Source organism: Phycodurus eques, chromosome 18 (genome assembly GCF_024500275.1).
Source record: "Phycodurus eques isolate BA_2022a chromosome 18, UOR_Pequ_1.1, whole genome shotgun sequence".
NCBI classification, from domain to species: Eukaryota; Metazoa; Chordata; class Actinopteri; order Syngnathiformes; family Syngnathidae; genus Phycodurus; species Phycodurus eques.
This window is the reverse complement of record NC_084542.1, coordinates 16,436,393-16,454,074: the sequence shown is the minus strand read 5'-3', so window position 1 is coordinate 16,454,074 and position 17,682 is coordinate 16,436,393. Positions and strand designations below refer to the sequence as shown.

The 17,682-nt window shown below is 43.8% G+C and overlaps 1 protein-coding gene across 1 annotated transcript in view; it reads left to right on the top strand.

Annotated features, from left to right (window-relative positions):
- The window catches only part of LOC133416989 (exostosin-1), a 67,695-nt gene that overhangs the window by 3,349 nt on the left and 46,664 nt on the right, over positions 1-17,682 (top strand). The window contains exon 4 of the mRNA XM_061704402.1: positions 731-1,512. Within this exon, the coding sequence (XP_061560386.1) occupies positions 731-1,512 (782 nt within the window). The remainder of the gene's footprint in view (positions 1-730; positions 1,513-17,682) is intronic.

The window sequence follows — 17,682 nt, the reverse complement described above, 5'->3', positions numbered from 1 at the left end:
GGAACGAAGAGGCTTCAAGCTGTTCCTTGCCACTCCCAGTCGACGGTTACTGTCAAACTAAACATCAAACAAGAAGAATTTCACCTTGCGCTTCTTAAACAACCGCACAGCTTAGCCTTTCAGTCTGCTCGCTTAATGCAAGCGCTAAGTAGCATCTACGTTACTGTGCTATAACCCTTTAAGCCGCAGGTGTCGAACTCAAAGCCCGGGGTCCAGATCTGGCCCGCCACATCATTTGATGTGGTCCGCAAAAGCAAATCATGTGCATCAACGTCTTTGATTGTTGTTCAAATCTGTACCGAAATTTCAAATTGTCATCATAAATAATGTTGACATATTGCAAGCTTTTTGTTGTTACCAAAGACCTTTTCGAGTAACTTGAACAAACTATTATCCTTGACCTCTGATTTCAAAACGAGTTATCCATTGATTTGTACATCTAATAGTATGATGAGCAGATTTTTATGGTTTCACAGTCATAACAGCCCTCTGAGGGAAACCGTAACTACAATGTGGCCCGTGACAAAAATGAATTTGACACCCCGGCTTTAAGCAGTGGATTGGACACAAACGGTGCAGCAACATATATAACAGTGTTCACGGTCATATATTCTTTATCCTTTGTAAAGAATGACTAATATTAGTGCCGTACTGAGGAGCTGGGAGGAGTTCAGACATCTCGGTGAAAGTAAAATGCGTCCTTGAAGGTGTTTTCCCGTGTGGTTTTCAGGAGGACGGTCCTCAGGTGCACCACCAGCACAGCTCGCCCAGAGAGCGGCGCTCGGTCCGCGACAACCTCTACAAGAACAAACGCTGCCGCATGGAAACCTGCTTCGACTTCGCCCGCTGTCAGTCGAACTTCGGGGTCTACGTCTACCCGTCACAGAGGGGGGACGAGATCTCCGCCGCCTACCGTAAGATCTTGTCCTCCATCCAGGAGTCTCGCTTCCACACGGCGGACCCCCTGCAGGCCTGCCTGTTCATCCTGGCCGTGGACACCCTGGACAGGGACCGTCTGTCGGCCCAGTTCGTCCAGAACGCCAGGACGCGTATCCAGAGTTTGCCCACGTGGAACGACGGTAGGAACCACCTGATTTTTAACCTCTACTCCGGGACCTGGCCGGACTACACGGAAGATCTGGGCTTCGAGGTGGGCCAGGCCATGTTGGCCAAGGCCAGCGCCGACGTGGCCAACTTCCGACCCAACTTTGATATTTCCATCCCCTTGTTCTCCAAAGACCACCCGCTCAAAGCAGCGGGCTTGGGTGGCGCGGGGGTCACAGGCGGCGCGGCGGGCCGAGACGCGCCGTCCTCCTCGTCGTCGTCCAGGCGCTACCTGCTGGTCTTCAAAGGGAAGCGCTACTTGACGGGGATCGGCTCCGAGACCAGGAACGCTTTGTACCACATCCACAACGGGGACGATATTGTCCTGCTGACCACCTGCAAGCACGGCAAGGACTGGGAGAAGCACAAGGACTCACGCTGCGATCACGGCAACCAAGAATACGCAAAGTAAGAACGACTTTTGCATCGTTTCCCTCCTACTTAAAGCTGCATTTGAACACATTTACACCCTGATATGTATATCGCGATGGTTCAACTGGCAACAACAATCCTCAACGTTACACAAACTTTCCTTCGATTTTATTCGTAAATTGAACAAAAGGTTATGCGGGCAATCATGTAATCAGAAAGGACTACAGAGCCTCCCAAAAGAAAAAAGTAAAACATATTAGTGCATTAGCGCATTCATGGTCTTAATGGCAGAAAAATAAATGACATTATTCTTTGACGTGGTTCATAAAATTAGTTTTACAGAAAATAAAAGAGCGACGTGAACTGTGAGAGGCTGCTAATCAATAGCAGGCGCGAATGAACACAGAGCGCTTAAAAGGCTCCTTCGCTAACAGTAATTAGCACATTCTCTCTTGCGGCCTGATAGCTTTTTATTATGAAAGTGGATCCCAATTTCACACTCGCTGGCTTTTAGTGGTTTTTTTTTTTCTTTTGGTATTGTTGCTGTCTTATTATTATTCACGTGGTACTTTGGAATCACAGAAACAGTCGAGTCAGACTTTGATGGGAATTATGTTTGCTGTCAATCGTCAGATTGAAGCTAGATGGGAGACCGGGGGAAACTAAAAGCACAAAGTCCGACATGATGGACATTTAGGGACGTCCTTGTCCCATAGTCAAGAGAATGCATTTGCATTCAACTTTGTACAGATACTACACATTTTTTAAAAGGGGAGTTTGCAATTCCCCCACACCAAAAAAACCACTTTTGTAATATTTGTCAAAAAGTCATTATAGTACATAATAAATATGATCTGCAAGAACAATCAACCATCATTGTCCACCCTATCAGCAAGCTCGCATAATTATGTGTTTGCATGTACATTGTCTGCTAGGAGTTAATTATATTTAAAAAAAAAAAAAAAAAAAAAAAAAAAAGCGTGGGAGCATGACCAATATGTATTTCTAACAGTATAACATCTACTTAATGCAGTGAATATGAATTTCAATGGAAGAGCTCAACTTTTTCAGGGGTGAAACGGGGACGCCTGAAAGGCACCTTATGGTGATATTGACTCTTTACAGAGTGACATTTAAGTTCTCAATGAAAAGCCACGCTTGGAATTTTTTTTATGACAGAATGGACACAGACAAGCAGTGTGTAAACGAGCAGCCTCCCGATCTTTAAAGTCTTTAAGCGGTGACTGGCAGCGGGTTTGGCGCTTTTACGCACATCAATGCACACGCGGTAGTTCAGTCAGGTTGGTTGAGAACGTTTGGATTTGGTTCTTTAACAGATCATTTCTTCGCAGATAATGTGAAAATGAGGACTTCCTCAAAAAGAATTCCCTTTGGTCAAAGCATGTATGTACACTAAAATATTTTTGAAATGAAGATTTTATATGTTCAGTTCTTCAAGATAAAATGAGCTGTCAAACTACATGGCCGTGTGTAAACTACAGTATTCCTCATTTCATAATTTGTTTTCAGTTTTTGCTTTGTCTTGAGTTTTATTTGGTTCAGGCGGCCTTTAAAATCATTCGAGGGCTTACTCCGACTTGGAAAAACTGGCCCACCGAGGGAAGAAAAGTAGGGTCATGGGGAGAAAAAAAAAAAAAAAAAAAAAAAAAAATGTATAGAATTATTAAGTGGAAGAAGATGACTTGAACATTGATTCGCGCACACACAGCTGCTGTCACATCTGTGTGCTTGACAGCCGCAGCATTCACGATCCATGGTGGAGGGGAAAAAAGTGGCAAAAGGTAATAAAAGCCAAGGTCAGCGGTGGTCATGTGGGCGGCGTGCGCCCGTTTTCCTCGCGCTGTGCTTTCAGAATCAGAATCATCTTTATTTGCCAAGTATGTCCAAAAACACACAAGGAATTTGTCTCCGGTAGTTGGAGCCGCTCTAGTACGACTTCCTCCTCCCATCCCATCCTCCGCTTTGTTCCCTTATCTGCCGTCGTGCTCGCTCGTCCTCGCCTGCCAAGCCGAGGCAAAGCGTGGAAAAAGCTTTCGCTGCTGTCTAAGTGCATCTTTTGATGCGAGTGCCGATGAAGAGCACCACCAGGGATAATAACATAGAGGCACTTTCCCACCAGAGAAAGGGAGAGAGAAAAGACGAGACACTTTTTAAAACAACTTTGATGCGTGTGACAATTCCACCAGCATAATGAAACATTACAAGACGTGGGAGGAAACGTTGGGGGGCGGGGAAGCAGAAGCAGAGGGACAACAAGGGAAAGTCACAACTGGATTGCGGCTGTGGCGGTGTGCACCAGGGTTGCGTTTTTGAGCCCTATTAAATTCACTTAACGATGCTTTCACGCACGTATGTGCGAGTCTGTTTGAATCTAATTGATAGTTTTGTTTCCCACTTTGGTTTTTGTTCATTTGGATGTGTGAACACAGCGAAGGAACTAATTTGCTCGAGTCTTGCATTTGTTAGTGAGGTAGCGATAAACAAATATAATAAAGCAGCTTCATGTAAGGTGACGAGACAAACCAAATGTTCGGGGAATTCTTTAGAAAGTCTGTCAGTTCCCCAAAAGTAGCTTACCTTTAAAAATCTAAGTTTAAAAAAAAAATATTTACTTAAGTATTGATGTCAAGGAAAATGAGCTGAACAGACTTCAGGGGCTCAGCTGGCCGGGAGCCTGAGGAATGAATAAATACCGTACCATGATTTGGACTCTTAAGACATTGTAATGGACAAATACATCCCAACAAACAGAATGTCCTTTACTTTCCTCATTATTAGGAGGTTTTAAGCGCTTTCGGTGTGGAGATTTTGCCAATTTTCACATTTAGGGCGATTTAAAGCTTCTTCCTGTCCACCATGCAGCCGGCGGACTTCTCGAGACGGCGGGAGAACTCGTCAATACGCCGAAGGCTTTTCGCCAAGGCCGCCGGGTGAGTAAAAACAGCCGTATCGATCCGGCGTCACGGCGGCCAATCAGCGGATGAATGGAGGTTAATGCTCCCCTCCTGGCACGTGGAAACCAAACATAGATCGCTATTCATTCTCCACGACCCTCTGCTAGTCTTGACGTGGAATACTTGGGAGGGGGGAAAAAACAACCTGATGGGTTATTGTGAAGACAAACCAAGTTTCATTCACATTCGCAGAGTGATGCTCGCTCACTGCAGGAATGAACACGGAGGTGAATCATCACAATAGCCCCTTTCACACTTGTGTTGAGCTATTACTTTCTTTCAGGGGTTGGCAAAATAATTTCCAATAAAACATGTCGTCATTTCAAAAAAAGTGAATATCTACATAGTCCAGAGGTGGGACCAAGTCATTGCTTTGTCAGTCTCAAGTCTCTGCCCTCAAGTCCCGAGTCAAGTCCCAAGTCTAGTCAGGCAAGTCCCGAGTCAAGTCGCAAGTGGAGACAGGGGGTATCTGTGTATGTGGAGTTACAACAGCCCAGAGAGTTGAGGACAAACCCAAAAGAAACTTTTTAATTCTGCGTCTGGGAGAACAACTCGCACGTCTTAGACGTTTTTCTCAAGTGTGGCGGCCTTCGCACTCAATTCTCTGCTACCTGCCGCAGCCTAAATTCTACTCACTCCCAACTTTCTTCCATCTATCCGTCACATTCCCGCCTCTCTGCTTCCATCTCTTTTGTCATCTACCATCTTCTACTCGCTTCCGTCCCTCCCTCCCTCACTCCTCACGGCAGCCAGCTGAGCTGAAGTGAAGGTCTGTCGCCATCTATTCTCGCCCAGGTAGACTGAATTGCAAGGTCGAGAAGCGTGGTGAGATGGACCGCAGCGGGTGGGAAAAGAAAGTCTTGTTTGTCCAGGAAACTTTCTATTGGACCTCTTGCCAAAGCAAAAAAAATTCTAAATTTGGATGAACTGTACACAGTCATAGACGCACAAATTCAAATTTTATTCTTAATGTCCGTGTTTTATTTACTGAGAATTCAAAGAAAAAGCCTCCTTTCACACCTCTGCCATGGACAAAAAAAATGAGCATGAAATGGCAATTCACAGGGGCTCGGGACAGAGCCCTGCTGCGAATAGCGAAAACACCCTAAGAAAGTAATTGACGCCTCCCTAAAAATGTTTAATATTGCCTATATTAATAGTGACTGCAAATTTACCACAAAGTGTGATTACAAAAGACTAATTATTTCAAACTCATCTAATGGCATTACGCTCACACTCTCCTTAACTTCTGCTAACAACACAGGCTAAACAACTTTTCTACTAGCCAGGGCTTTGGCGGAATCATAAGGCGTAAAACTCGACGAGGTGAATATGTGACGAGCAAAACCCGAAGAGGACGGACTTCACGCTAAATGGAAGACTGCCGTTTTAAACGAATCTACTTTATATTTATTAATTGCCTTTTATAACAGAAGAATTTGCAAGAATGTTCAAAATCAGCCCAAAGTGGCCGCTTCTAACTGAAAAGGCAGACTTCCGGTGTCTTTTCAGGCATGACCTTTTGATACAATAATAAAAATACTTTCCATGACTTGTCGTTAGGCCACTTCTATCAAAGTTACGAACACCTCACAAAACGTGGACCCTAAAATGGCGAACTTCCTGTCTCTTTTCGAGTTTGACTTCTTCAGAAAATCCAAGAAGAGAAATAGTTTTTAAGGCCACTTCTGTCAAATTTAACCTCTCCTTCACTAAAATGAGACCATTAGGGGTTGGAAATATTGGCTCAATATTATACCACAAAATTATTCATTTTTGTCTTTTTCTTGTACCCTCACACTCAGCACAAGCAAATAATTGTTGATTAAGGATAATTAAAGACTTCATAGGAGCAAATCAAATGTCAAACCTTTTAAGGATCCACGCGTGTTCTTTGGTGGAAGTAAAGCATCATTTTCTCACATTTAGAAGTAAAACGCGGGGCGACGTTAGCCTTGTGTGGCTGTGTAAAAGTGCACCAGCAGGGATTTACAGCTCATTGGCTCTCATTATGAAAATGTGATATTGCGCTGGAAAGCCTCCGGCTGTTCTGGGGTGGATTAGAGAGGTGGCGCCGAGCGCAGCTGGCAGACACCAACCAACACCATACCCCCACCATCCCTTATGTTGTTTTATCTTGACAATGCACATCTTTTGTCCAAATGTTACTCTTTAAAAGCTATATGTCTATAAAGGATCACAGCACTTCTAAAAATTCTGAAGATGCTATTTGCAGGGGGGGCTAGCGACTGAGCCCTTTCTATCCGTTCATCTACATCCTAAAAAAAAATAACCCTTGACGTAACGGATATTTGAACACAAACAGTGACGCAATGCAGACAGCTAGTATAACAATAACCACAGGCATATATTCTTCATCCTCTGCGAAGAATGAGTAATATTAGTGCATCTTCCTGAGAAATAGGTACTGGCTGTATGTACTGTGTATCCATATGTCTGTATTGTACTGGCCTCATGTGGCCAAGGCACGCACAAAAGAGAGAGCAGCAATGCCCATTGAACTGGGGCAAAAATTGTGATTAAATATGTAATTCTTTACATTCTAATTTCTAAAAACATACAGTAATGACTTCATTAAATTACAGTATTCGACAATGTTACTTTTCTCATTAAAAAACATGTTTGTTTGTTTTTTGGTAGGCTGGAATGAATCAGTGGCACTTCCATTTTAGATGTAGAATTTGACAGTTTTTGTCAATGTTTTATAGTCTAACAAGAATAGAATATAGCAATGGGTGTGATGCTAGATAACGTTTTTCCTTTATTTAATCTGCGCTATGTGCTTGTGGCAGTGCTACACGTATACACACACGCGCACGCACACACACACACACACACACAAACAACAGCCTGAGGGTTCGTAAGTTGAAAAATGGAACTTTCCACTTTCTCAGTCTATAAGTTCTCTCCCTTGTTATAATTATGCAGTCATCTCATGTTACGTTGATGTACACTTTCAATAATTCATAGTTCAACTAAACGGGGTTTCTCCAAAGGTCACTTTATATTGTTTTTAATCAACTTAAACGAGGCCAAAGCAGCATCAGTGGATTTGGTTCCACAAATGGCGCCAAACTAATCACAATCTGTGTGTTAATTCACTTTTTAAGCGAGGCGATTCCTCCCCGGGTTGCCTTCCAAGGTCTGATTTTGGTTCTGGACGCTTTGTTTTATGTTTCGGAACACAGATGGTGCATTTTTTTGATTTTATGGTTTAGTTTAACCCCAAATTTTGCTGTTAGAACATTGAGAGATGGACACACATTGTCCTACAATATTTATTCCACATAGGACACACCTATCATACGTTGTAATATATATCATCGCGATATACATCGTCGTAATGTGGAGCATATCTTTGGCTTTTAGATTGGTGTGATATACTTAAGCGTAATATACATCATCTTCATATAAAATATAGTATATACCATACATTGACATAATCAGTATATTGTTGCAATGTATGCTGTCGTAATATAAAAAACGGATTCTTTTTTCGAGCAAAAAAAGAAACAGTGCCTTGATCAGGGCCCGGCTGCCCGTGAGGCCGCTTAAAGTGACTCGTTGTGTCTCGGCCGTGATTGGGCGAGAATGACGGAAGAGCGAGGAGGGATTTTGTTTTGTTTTCAGATAAGCAGTTTCGGTAATGGAACTGGAATCGTTAAATTCTTTTCAATTCCCATCCCTAGTTGTAATATACTGTACATTTGTGGAATATACATTGCATTTTAATACATATAAGTTTATATCTCTCAACATAATATACTTGTATGTTGCCGTATTGTGTCCTGACATAATGTACTATATGTTGATGCAATACACATCATCGTAATATACAATCTAAATATATTCTGCCGTAGCATAGGTTGACATAATTTACATTGTCGTATGATCCATTGTCACAACATACTGTACATCATTGTTGGAGTATATATTGTCATAATATACCTGTCGTTATGCGTGTCGTACTAACTATGCATCATCATAAAAAACTATACATTGTCATAATATACATAATTGTAGAAATTGTCATACTGTTGTAAGATACACTGTTGTAAAATACTTTGTCGTAATATACGTTGTCGTAACACACGTACTATAAATCATCATAGTATACTGTATACATCAGTGTAATATAAATCGTCATAGTATACACTGTTATATTGATTGTCATAAGATACATGGACCAAATTTACACAGCAGTAATCTACACTGTCATAACACACATTGTTGCATTATATTATTATTTTTTTTAATCATATTGGATCAGGACCAATTGTGCATGTGAATTGGCACCGACTCTGCTTGCTGCGTTAGCACATCTAATATGTGTCAGCAGTGTGCTCATATTAATGGCGCCATATGTGCTTTCTGCTGACTGAGGCCGACACACACACATACACACGCACACACATATACACGCACACACACACACACACACACACACATACAGTATATATACCCAGTCAAGACTTAACATAAACATAAAGCTGACCGTAAAGTCAAACAACAGACGCGGATGGCGTGGTGTTGCCGCGCCATCCGTTGAACGCGAGCGAGGCCCGGCCAGATGGTGCCGACGGCCCTGATGGTAAGCTGCAGAGCTGTAGCCATCCGGGGGGGGGGGGGGGGGGGATATGTGTGCTTGTTTTGTCTTTTTCAAATCCAACTACAAAGCACTGCTAACAATCCCATTCATATTTGTTCCATGAATAATTCACATTAATAAATAGAGCCAACAATGACTTTCTAAAGATTGTGCCTTATCTTCCTCTTGGTGGCTTCGGTCCTTTGCGGATCGCCAATCGTGCTAAGCGCCTAAAACAAACAATATGTTGCGGTTGTATTTATCTTTCACACATTAAAGGAGAATTCGCGATTGAAAAAAAAAAAAAAAAAAAATGGTTTTGATCATCCATCCATCCATTTTCTGAGCCACTTCTCCTCACTGGGGTCGCGGGCGCGCTGGAGCCTATCCCAGCTGTCATCGGGCAGGAGGCGGGGCACACCCTGAACTGGTTGCCAGCCAATCGCAGGGCACATACAAACAAACAACCATTCGCACTCACAGTCACGCCTACGGGCAATTTAGAGTCTCCAATGAATGCATGTTTTTGGGATGTGGGAGGAAACCGGAGTGCCCGGAGAAAACCCACGCAGGCGCGGGGAGAACATGCAAACTCCACACAGGCGGGGCCCGGGGATGGAACCCGGGTCCTCAGAACTGTGAGGCTGACGCTCTAACCAGTCTAACTCGGGGGAGTGCAAATCTGGTGGAAAAAAAGTCGCTCTTAACATATGTCTGCTTCGATGTCAAACTTTTGGCACATTATAGGGACTGCTGGTCTAAGGTGATTTTGGTGGATTTGATCAGGGCAGAGGCTGACACATGCGCGAGCCCCGCGGATATGTGAGGTAGATCAGACGTATTTCATTGATAAATATGGGAACAGCGGACATGATCGTAGACATCATCCCACTGGCCGACATGGGGGGCATACGAATGATTGGGGGTGGGAGAGTTCACGTCATGGTGCAGACCTCTGAGCTCCAAATTGCCTTGCCATATTTACTGTCATCATCCGCCCACGGGGGTCTGCTTGCGGTTCCTTATAAGTACACTTTGCGCACTTCTATCTCCTGGACTCGAGCGAATCATTTTTTCTCCCCCATGTCACAGACTATCAGTATGGCCCTCTCTCACCGCATTGAAAGGGAATGAGAAAAGCCGCTTCGATTGGACAAGATTGAAGTCGTCTGTTAACGCTGCTCGAACAGCGTCGACGTCCCTCTTTTCAATGCACTTCCTTACGCTGGACCACGAAATTGCCAAAACCGGGTCTGACCCACCTCATCACATTTACAGTCACGAAAACAAAACCCATAGTTTTATAGTAACACTCCATTATGAATGAGTCACACTACCAACGTGGCAGCCGTGGCTGTCGTCAGGTTGTTCAAAGTACGAAAGCTAGCTCGTTATTGTTTTGTTGAAGCTGGATGAACATTCTCTGTGGCTATGTATCACATCCTACACACTTTAGAGTGCCCCGTTGTCGGCCATGACTGCACGCACGTTATGGAGCGAAGGTGTAAGAGCGAGGGTGTGCGTACAAACGCACAAAAGACTTCTTTGCTGGCGGTAGCATACACAAACACGGTCATACACAGGAGGTGTAGAAGCAAGAAAAACATAAATAAATCAAAGCGTGGTTGTGACCTTGTGTTAAAACACTGCCAGTTCACGATGTGAAGAGCAGAGGCGGAAGTTTTTCACATCTTTTGTGGTTTGCTTCTAGATGTGTGTGTGTGTGTGTGTGTGTGTGTGTGTTTGGGGCGTTAAAAGACCTCTCCAGCTGCGCTGTAGGGGTAGAAAATGGCCGTCATTTAGATCCGCAACTCAAGGACGGGCGACACATTAGTGTCACGAGGTATCGCTCTTGACGGAAAAGCGCAGAACCATCAAGGTACTGTAGAGCCGATGACCTCGCGTCCTGTTGTCAAGCGGAAAAAACACTTTTTGTTGAATATGAACAACTGGAGCTGGCCCGAGATGACAAATGATCCACGCGGAGGAGTCGTCATCCTTTGAAGTCCAGCTCAGCTTAACATATATCCAACATTTAAGGTCAAAGTCCACTTTTTTTTTTTCGCATTGGAGATGGCACGCAGTCCATTTGCCACCTAACATAAAATTGTCTCATCACTTTAGCCACAGTAAACAACTGCCTGACAACACCATCCTTCTTAACAAGACTCCCTTGACGATCGTTACTCGCAGAGAACCCTTTAAAGGGGACGTATTACGGAAGATTGACTTTTTAATTGCTTGTAAACAAATAGTTGTGGCTCTGGAGTGCCTGCCCACCCATCAAGTGTGAAATTAAACAACGAAGTAAATCTGTTTCCTGTTTTTTTGTTTGGGTGATGTGTCTATGCGCCACATACACCCAAGAGACCAGTCTTTTTTTCAACTTAATTGAACCAAGGCGCATATTTTACATTCCCCCAAAAATCTCATGGCACACCAACAAACACAAATATCATAAAAAGTAGAACAGACCGCTGCCCCCTACCTGCTCTGCTCTGCGGAGTCACTAAAGACGGAAAAGCTCAAAGGTGATTAAGACGTACTCGTAGAGGTCAAATGTCATTTAATTCATCTGAGCTGAGGGGGACGAGAGGCCGCTGCCTGTTTACTATATACCGCTGCCTTGATAAAACATTTCTAATACATGCACACACAAACACACACATGCTGCACACAAATTCAAGAGTGGCTTCTATTTTTGCCTTTCGGATTACTTTGCACCGCATCTGATTTAACAGAAATTTGAGCATTATGGTGGTGATTATTAATCACAACTTGTGTGCGTGTGTGTGTGTGTGTGTGTGTGTGTGTGTGTCAGACTAAAAGCACAGTTTTTTTTTCTTAGCCCAGACGGGATTGTTGTCACATGTACTAAGCAGCCCGTATTTTCCAGAGAATTCTGCAGCATTGGCACACAAGTGTTGAAATCCAGATTATTTGACTTTTAAAAGGTTTATTCTCCAGGAAATGTTGCTTTAATTCAAAATTGATTGGCTTTCCCCCCCGAAAATGTTCATTAAAGTGTACATTGTTTTGACTTTTGGGTCATTTTCCAGTGCAATTCCGCCAAGTCCGTCCTTGGACTTTGCTTCGAGTCCACTTAGCGTCTCTGTTTACCTGTTGACATCACATCCTGCCTGCCTCCCTGACTGTATCTTCTTTCTTAAGTCCCCACGCTTACGGCATTGACGTTTTAAAAGCAACTTCGGGCTGTTTTGCATATATTCATTTTCACCACCGGGTTTCTATTTCCTGCTTGATTTGTGCGCAGCGCCTTAATGGACTTGGCTCTCGTGCGTGTGTGTGCGTATCGGTAAGTCTATATGTCGCTGATTTAGATGCGCCTCCGGTACCTAATACGCCGGCTAATGGCAAAGATAATGACTGGTGCGAATGAGGCTGCCGAGCGGTGGCTGTTGGCGACTCGAACTACGTCGCATGGATCATTCAACATGATCGGGATGGACGGCTCATGTCGGAACACGCCTTTTTAGCACAGATCCGTTTACGGACAAAGAAGAACCACAATGTTACAAGGGGAGAGGGAGTGACGTAGATTTGAGTTCTCATCTTCTTTTATTTCTTATCTTCTTGTCAGCTAGTCAACAGTTCTTCAAAAAAGAGCCTTCAAACTGTTTAGTGCCACTCCCAGTTGAAGTTTGCTGTCACTCTCAACATAAAACCGAGAGAATTACACATTGGGTATTTAAAACGACTACACAACTTTGCTTAATGCTAACAGACTGCAAAATGCAGTAGATGGGCTAACAAATAGCATTGGTAGTCACGATGTTATCAGCCATTAAGCAGCAACTTTGATCTCATGACACAGTTCCTCTTTGGCCATTTGCGGCCACGTACGTGGTTAGGGCGAAGGCGAGGAACGCAAGGCAAGAACATGGTGGACCCAATTGCAGGGAAGCAGGGAGGCAAGGCAGGAGTGCGGGAATCTCAAAATAATAATATTTAATCACAATGATAAAGACAACTGCCGACTATGACATGGCAAGACATGTGACAACGACAATGAACTGAAAGAAACCAGGGAACTAAATACAAACAAATTGACGAGACAACGGGGAACACCTGGACAAGACACGAGTGGCTGGAGAGAGCCGATTGGTCGACACAAAGTAGACGAGAACAGGTGTACACGACAACCTAATGAGCACACGACAAACATGGAACACAGGAAAACATGGAACAAAACTAAACACAACCCAAACCAAAACACAGACCATGACATTTGCTTTTGTCGGATGAACACAAATAGGGACAATATGTTCAGCCGAATGAGCGACGAACGTTCGATCCCGGCTGATGAACTGTCCCGTTTAAGAAGGCCCGCGTCGAGGCAAAGCGGCTAATGGCCCTCGGATGACCGCACCGACGCTCCAGCCGGGACTTGGTTGCCCCGATCGTTATTGTCCTTATAAAAGCATTAACCGCCCGTTTCCCGCCTAGAAAGTCTTTTACTCCACAACATGGCGAGGTTATGACAAATGGATGCGTCGCGTCTGTAAAAACTCGGAGGACGGATGGCTGACAAAAACGACACTACAGCGAATATCTCTTCTTTGCGCTTTTTATCCTCTTCTGCTACTTCACGGGAGATGGATGCGGGATAACAAAAAAAAATAAAAGAGAGGCTCTTGTAGCTTGTCATTTTCAGGACATCGCCGTAATGAGCGGGAACAAAGGAACATGACATCGAGTGAGAGCGAGACAGCCGCGTCATGAATATTACACTGATAGCACTGGAGGCGACACAGCTGGGATCAACAAGCGGCTCGTCACATCTGCTGTCACGCACTGTGGGTGGAAAATATACCGAATATCCCATCATATTATTTCTATCACTACGGCAACATCACGTACCGATGAGGTGGTCTTCCAAACTCCAAAATGTTGTGTTGTGTCGGTGAGTCGCAACTGGATTAAGTTTAAAGCTGACCGTCATTACTTTGCGTTTCTATTCAAATGCGTTATAAAACGACGACTTCAGAATGAAGTTGACCGTCGCTACAATATGAATTAGGAGACAGTGCACAGTTTGTATAACAGTGTCAATTTACTGTCTCCTCAAAATAACTCAACACACAGGCAGTAATCCATGTCCTCAGTCGGCGAGCCTTCAGCAAACCGTTTGCAGGCTTTCTTGGGCATCATCTTTAGAAGAGGCTCGCTTCTGGGATGAGAGCCACGCAGGCAGGTTTGTTTGTCTGAACTCTGACGATTTAACACCCCGCACACACGCACGCACGCACCACACCTTCAACCTCTTCCACTGAGCGCTAAGAGATCGTGTGAGAGCGATAACACTGTATGTAACACAGCTGAAACCTTGCAAGACCTAACGAGTCACATCACACCGGGAAGGGCAAATGGATAATTGGGGCAAATTTAAAGATTTTTACTTTTGGGTGTACTCACTTTTGTTGAGAGAGATTGAGAACGCATGCTAAAGAATACTCTAAAAAGTGTTTTATGCGCTCTCCACATCCCTTATTTTATCACCTGAGGCAGGTTGGTCTGGAACGTCTCCCTGCGATAAACTTATCATCACAATTCCCTGAAGGTGAATTTGTGAATATTGAACTGCAAATGCAGGGGTTCATTTTGTTTCAGGTCATTTGTTGCACCCAGACGTCTTTCAAAAGAATTTTTTTCTCAAAAAGAGAGAGAATTGTGTGCTATCTCTCCATTATGATCCCACGTCATCAGCTTTGACGGTCCCGCTGTCCCAACGCATCCTAGCCGGCGTGGTGGGCTGGCCCGGCCGGGTGAGCAACCGCAACTGACAGCGGGACGGCTGAGGAGCGGCCCAGCAAGTCCCGGGACACCCTGCAAAAAGCACTCGCGCGCTCTTTTATTTACACTCACCGTATTATTAAGCAGCCTTCATGTTGAATTACCATAAAGCTCCGTCTGCTGCTCTGCTTGATTCCGGCTCGAACTAGATGTGAATTTTTTTAGCTGCTGATTGAGCTCTTTTCTGTTCTATTGCTTTGTAGTTGTTAAAACGCAGCCGGTAAACACATTTTTTTTTTTTCCATAATTTACCGCATAGTTCTGTCTTTGCACATTATCAGCAATTATCTTCAAATTGGTATCATGTATTGAGAAACGACTTTGCTTTGCAAAGTCTTCAAATTCAAGATACAAGCCTGGTTTAGGGTTTCAAAGTAGGCTTTCAAGACAAGGCTATCATTTCAAATTAGAGTCTTAAACCTGCACTACGATTGAAAATGAGACGTTGAAGTCGTGATTCGAGGTTTCAAACTAGCGTTTAAAACCAAGATTCAGGTTAGCGTTACCATCCTGAGGTAGCCTTTGTGGCACACTGCTAAAAAAAAAAAACACCCTAATTTGAAACCCTAAGCGTTGCCATACCCCAGGCTCGAAACTTGTCTTGAAACCGGAGGCGTAGTTCACGTTGTGATTTAGACGTCACGCTGCGGCCTGGGACATCTCTGACATCGTTTCCATCTTTTACACGTCGACGTTTTGAATCCGGCTGTGTCGCTTTCACTCATTCCGACAGGCTCGGCAGTAAAGAAGGGGGCAGACCTCGGGTCAGAACGTCATCAGGAAAGGTCGACTTTGGATGTATTTAATGTCTCCTTTTTCTTTATTTCATATCTCCTTTTGTATATTTCTGATATGTTCTTTTACATGTATTTACCGTATCCTTGTATCTACTGTACGTACCAGGGGTCAGTAACTGTTGTTACCCTGGAACTCGCATTTTCCTGTCGTTTCAAAGTTGTTTTGTGTTCCGTGTGGGAACTTAGTACACCCGTACTGTATTGAAAATAATCAGAATTCATGTAATTTCCTTTGCGAGCTGTCTCCAACCCACCCAAAATGGGTCCACGGCCCACTTTTGGGTCCCGTCACAACAGTTGAGAATTCCTGGACGATACAATGCTAAAATATTCAGTCAACATTGGATCCATTATTTTGTATTTATTTTTCAAGGCGGTAACCGAGGTTTAAAATCTTAACCCTGGCTTGAAACCGTAATTTGAAACCCTAAATACAACTTGAAGTCCTAACCTTGGTTTTGCACCGCAAACCTTGGTTTTAAACCCTAATTTGAAACCCTAAACAGAACTTGAAACCCTCATTTTCCACCCTAACCCTGGCTTGAAAACACTAACCTTATACCCTCATCTTGGTTTAAAACCCTAATTTGAAGCCCTGAGACAGGCTTGAAACTGTCATTTGAAACCCCAAACTTGTTTAAAACTGTGACCCAGGCTTGGAACCCTAACTTCAAACTATAAAACACTGACGCACGGCTGGAAATCCTTATTTGAACCCCTAAACATTGTTTGAAACCCCAACTCAGGCTTGTAACCGAATTTTAAAAACCTTAACTCACTGCTTGAAACCCTAATTTGTACCCCATAGTCTTGTTTGAAAACCAAACCCAATGTAAAAGCATGACTAATGCTCACAGGATGAGAACATGATTGCAAAAAAAAGATAACAATAATAAAACGTGTGTCCGAAGTGATGCTTGCGATGTTTTTGAAGGGCGCCCAAAGACAAGATGTCAGCCGCCTTGTCGCCATTGGCCGCTGGTTTGGCGCCGCCCTGCCGAAACTGGCAGACCGACGGCGTGTCCTCGTGGCTGCTTGCGCGCATTTACTTCTTTCATTTGTACTTTTTCTTTCCGAAGCATGAAGGACAAAATAATAAGTTGCTCTGTTGTTGGTTTGTCACATCGATTTAAAAAGGATCTTAAAGTGTAGTGTGAAGTAGGGTTGCAATTCAGGGATAGGGTTGGAAACAAGGGTTTTAAGCCAAGGCTAGTTTTTCAGTCCTCTGTTTCAAACTAGGTTTCGTGTTTCAAATGATCGTTAGATTTTCAAATTAGGCCGTCACGAGAGGTTAAGGGTTTCAAATGAGAGTTTCAAGAGAGGTTTGGGGTTTGAAATTAAGGTTCCAAGACAGGGTTAGGGTTTCAAAGGTGGGAATCAAGAGAGGTTAAGGGTTTTTTAATTAGGGTTTCAAAATAAGGTAACAGTTTTAAACTGGGGTTTCAAACCAGGGTTAGGATTTAAAATAAAGAATATATGTCATTTTAGTGGTAATGGGGTGTTTGTTTAGCAAAACATTCTCAGGATCTGATCCAGGATGTGCAGCTGGAAGACGACCACACATGCACGCACACGCGCACACATGGCAGTCGCATCACAACATTGCCTTCAGTCCAATATAATCAATATGCAAAACAAAGTCATATTTGTGTGTGCGGTCGCGCTGTCACATTCAACTCGAGGGCTTCATCCCAACGTTGGCAACGTTTTTGCTCACTGAAGGAGGACGACGCGAGTGTGTGTGTGATACGTCCCTGGCCGCTCACTCGTCCTCCCGTCAGCCAAGCGAGGGATTACGGCATCATAAAACCAGTGCAAAAAAAAAAAGGGGGGGGGGGGGGGGGAAGGAGAAAATAGGTGGATTCGAGTTAGGGTTTATGTTTCGGGCTTCAAGAAAAAGTTAGGGTTTGATATTAGGGTTTCAATTCTCCTTCAGGGTTTCAAATTAGGGGTTTCAAGCCTGGGATAGGGTTCCAAACAAGGCTTAAGGTTTCAAATTTGGGTTTCAAGA